General features: G+C 36.5%; 1 protein-coding gene across 1 annotated transcript; it reads left to right on the top strand.

The window, feature by feature from the left end:
- The first annotated feature begins 516 nt into the window (after positions 1–516).
- Positions 517–4,728, top strand: LOC132052691 (uncharacterized). The gene is made up of 8 exons (XM_059444346.1): positions 517–1,750; positions 2,132–2,264; positions 2,604–2,819; positions 2,938–3,093; positions 3,180–3,432; positions 3,541–3,941; positions 4,036–4,152; positions 4,242–4,728. The coding sequence occupies exons 1-8, from the start codon at positions 792–794 to the stop codon at positions 4,575–4,577; spliced, it is 2,571 nt and encodes an 856-aa protein (XP_059300329.1). The 5' UTR covers positions 517–791; the 3' UTR covers positions 4,578–4,728.

The following is a 4,728-nucleotide window of genomic DNA, read 5'->3' as shown; positions in this document are numbered from 1 at the left end:
ATATCCTTTAAGAAATACTTAATAGTTAATATATAAGAGTATTTTACCACAATATCCATGTTAATTGATGTTTAGTCATCGGTCTTGAAATGACTTGGGGAATAAGTAATTAGTGGTAAGAATAAAACATGAAAAAGAATATGTTTTTATTTTAATATTGAAAAAATGAAAATATATTTTAGTATAGTAGACAAGTAAGGGGGTATAGCAAACACTTATTTAATTAGCCTTTATTAGAGCATGCCTACTTAAACTCCAACAAATCCATTCCTTTTTAGAAACAATGTTAGTGGGTGAATCCTGTAATGAAATTATAGAGGTTAAAACTTATACGTGTTAGATATTTACACCAAATCAATAAATGCATGTTAATGTTTGCACATACACCTTTTTCGATTAACCATAGTTAATTAATATAATAATTATTATATTAAATTACTTAATCATAATAAGGTGATCTGATCTGATCTGCTGCTGGTAAGTCTTTACCAAACTATAGAGGTGCCAGCTACAAAACACTCAAGAGAGAGAGAGACGAGAGGATTCGGTCAAAGTTTCTCAGTTCACATTCATAAGACTTGGAGCATTTCCAAACATGTGCTAGCTCAAAAAGGAAATTTGACTATTTTATGTCCGAAAGGTAAAACTATTACTTCTATATTCCAACCAAGAAAGCTACCAGAATCTCATAAGCCAATGAAAAATTTGGGCCAACATACCACAACCCCCCAAACACACCAATGTACATGTGTATAAATAATTGCATTTAGAATAGAACTTTATTTCCCAACATGGCAACTTTGAAAATCACAAAAAAGCATCACAAACATTTCAATAATCCTTTCCCTGCCAACCCAAAGTCACTCCCATTAATATATGGAACTTTATTCTTGAATTCTCAGAAACTCCCTCCTCATCAGATCTACGCCATTGGAATAGATTTCCAGTTGAATTGGTCATCAAAAGATGGTGGATTTCTTTCAATATCTCACAAGTCTAAACCTGCAAGGCCCTTATGGTCCACCATACCTGGAGAAGCTTTCATTTCTGCAGCCATTGCTGAAACTGAAGTGGAAGAAAGTAGAGGTTCATTCCTCATTAAAGATAAACATGTTCATTCAATAACTAATCATCAAACCATTGAAGACATTAAGATCATACACGAATATGATCAAGATCAAGTTTTTCCATCATTTTCCCTGTCAAAGAATCCCTTGTTTCCTGTTTTAATGATCACAGGGAAAGTTTTTGGTGTCAATAAAAGAAAGAAAAAGGTTAGATTTACAAGAAGAAAAGATTCAGAGAAAGAAACTTCCACTCGTGCAAGATATTGGCTTCTCTTTGATCAGAAAGAATGTAACCAAGTTGGTTTCCAGGTGAGAATTGGGAAACCAGATTTAGAACTTCCACAAAGAGTTTCTCCAAGAAGTTACCGAAGCTTTTCTCTAAAATTTAGTCGAATTCGGAGACGCAGAGCTGGGTGGTTTGGTGGATTTCTATCAAGAAAAAAATCTGTCATTGTTTCATCACCTGAGGAGAACTTGGTGATGAAAAGTAGTGCAGGAGTGAATGGGTATAATAGGATTTGTGTAACATATTCAAGTGAAAGAAATGAGAAAATCTTTGGTTTTGGAGAGCAATTTTCTCATATGAACTTCAAAGGAAAGAGGGTCCCCATTTTTGTTCAAGAACAAGGGATTGGAAGAGGTGATCAACCTATTACCTTTGCAGCCAACTTAGTTAGCTACAGGTATTTTTTATTTTTCCCATCGACACTGCATTAAACTTAGGTTACGTACATCGACAACTCCTTAAACTTGTTAGCACATTTCATTTAATGCCCGAACTACGACATCTTATGATTGAGCACCTGAACACATGATAAAGGGTTCTTGTATTTGAGTAAAAAATGTCTAATAGAAAACACTTTATCATTTGTTCAGTAAATTGGAATATGCGGTAGTTCGAGTGTCCAAATGAAAATTACTAGCTTGTTTAAGGGGTTGTCGATGTATTCACCATTTATGTTGAAAACCTTTCTGACTCTACCCATTGTGAAAACTACATCAATGGTATAGTTACCCAGTTCTTTTCTAATCAAAAGACTCAAATAAACCATTGTGTCATGTAGGGCAGGGGGTGACTGGAGCACAACTTATGCTCCTTCACCATTCTACATGACATCAAAGATGAGGTCAATGTACTTGGAGGGTTACAACTATTCAGTGTTTGATCTAACAAAAGATGATAGAATCCAGATACAGGTGACTTTCCACAATTCCTGCCTCTCAAATATTTATAGTGTACTTCAAGCTTAAATCTTGGTGGCACACTTTCAGATAATGTTAACTAGGCATTATCTGAATTATCTGCTGCACAAAACTTGTATTTTCTCTTAAACACACAAGTGTAGACAATCTTATCTCATACCATATAAAAAAGAACATTAAGAGCAGCAGAAAAATAATCTCACTACATGTTGTGTTAAAGCAGATAATATGAAAGGAAGAATCTAGAAACTCATGTTCAAATGTAGATTTTGTTCACATTTCATAATGATCACTTGCGCTCATATTTTTGTGCTCTTTAAAATATTGTTGCAGTTACATGGGGACTCATTTGAAGGACAGATACTGCACGGGAACTCACCTTCAGAGATTATTGAATGTTTCACAGGAAGCACTGGTAGACCCCCACTTCTTCCGGAGTGGATTATTTCTGGTGCAGTGGTGGGAATGCAAGGTGGCACGGACACCGTCCGCAGTATTTGGAATGAAATGCAAAGATATGAAGTACCAGTATCAGCATTCTGGTTGCAGGTAAGCCTACCTGGTTTAACACCAAAAGATCATTTTAATGAAAGAATACTCAAATTGATTCAATAATTAGATGATTTATCCAGGTATGTAAGATGTTTTCCATATACTCTTTATTCAGGATTGGGTAGGGCAGAGAGAGACAGTCATTGGATCACAACTTTGGTGGAATTGGGAAGCAGATGAAACGAGATACTCAAGGTGGAAACAACTAATTCGAGACCTTAATATGCAACATATCAAAGTGATGACATATTGCAATCCTTGTCTAGCTCCGGTATTTATCATAAATTATAGTAGTATCATTTATTGTGTGGAAATTCTAGTACACAACCTTTACAAGTTTTGGTTTCAAAACTGCAGGTAGATAAAAAGCCAAATGTACGAAGACACCATTTTGAGGAGGCAAAGAAGCTGGATATCTTAGTAAAAGACAAGAATGGGGAACCGTATATGGTTCCCAATACAGCATTTGACGTAGGGATGTTGGATTTGACACATCCACAGACCGCAAATTGGTTCAAGCAGATTCTCCAAGAAATGGTAGATGATGGAGTAAGAGGATGGATGGCAGATTTTGGCGAAGGCCTTCCTGTCGATGCCTGCTTGTATTCAGGTCGGCCACCAATGAAAAACACTCGAATTAGTTGTACAACGTCGTTTACTACTTCTCCACCATTTATGTCCAAGAAAGTACTAATATATAGTCCTTTTAATTATCCAGGTGAAGATCCAATTGCAGCACATAATAGATATCCAGAATTATGGGCAAAAATCAACAGGGAATTCGTAGACGAATGGAAAAGCTCGCATGTAGGTAAAGAGGGAGAAGATCCGGAGGAGAATTTGGTCTTCTTTATGAGGGCTGGTTATAGGGATACTCCTAAATGGGCAATGCTATTTTGGGAGGGAGACCAAATGGTGAGTTGGCAAAAAAATGATGGCATCAAGAGTGCAGTCATTGGCTTGCTTAGCGGAGGACTTTCAGGATACGCTCTTAATCACAGTGACATTGGAGGCTACTGTGCAGTAAACTTACCATTTTTTAAGTATCGAAGAAGTGAAGAGCTTCTATTGCGATGGATGGAACTGGCTGCCTTTACCACCGTGTTTCGAACACATGAAGTGAGTTTCAAGATTTCCCTGGTTTTTTTATCTTTTCTTTTCACTTGATGCTGAAAGATTTGACACGTTTTGCCATTTCTGAACATTCATTCAGGGTAACAAGCCATCTTGCAACAGCCAGTTCTACTCTAATAATAGGACTCTGTCACATTTCGCACGTCTTGCCAAGGTCTACAAAGCATGGAAATTTTACAGGATTCAACTAGTTAAGGTAATATACAATATCTATAGAATTGGTATTTCAAAATTAGAATTTTAAATCAAAACATCTAAGAGTTCGTACTTACTTGGATTACTCAGGAAGCCTCTCAGAAAGGGCTCCCAATTTGTCGACATCTCTTCCTTCACTATCCTGAAGATGAACGTGTACAAAGTTTAACATATGAGCAATTCCTAGTTGGCACAGAGATACTAGTGGTACCTGTGTTAGACAAAGGCAAGGAAACTGTCAAGGCCTATTTCCCGATAGGAGAAAGCTCTTCATGGAAGCATATTTGGACAGGAAAATTGTATTCAACACAAGGTTCTGAAGCTTGGGTGGAAGCTCCAATTGGATATCCAGCCATTTTTGTTAAACAAGGATCTCCTGTTGGAGAAACCTTCTTGGAAAAACTTGGCAAATACAATGTCTTATAATGCAACTGCCTATTGCAGATGATGTGAATTGTTTTTAGGGCTTGTAACCATGGAAGCAGCATTTAGATTTTAGCATTTTTTTTTTCTATTCTGCAGTTGCATGGATGTGGTGACAATACATGTGTAAAATAGTAAAGATTTATTTAATCCA

Source organism: Lycium ferocissimum, chromosome 1 (assembly GCF_029784015.1).
Source record: "Lycium ferocissimum isolate CSIRO_LF1 chromosome 1, AGI_CSIRO_Lferr_CH_V1, whole genome shotgun sequence".
Lineage (NCBI taxonomy): Eukaryota > Viridiplantae > Streptophyta > Magnoliopsida > Solanales > Solanaceae > Lycium > Lycium ferocissimum.
This window is presented reverse-complemented; position numbering and strand designations above follow the sequence as displayed.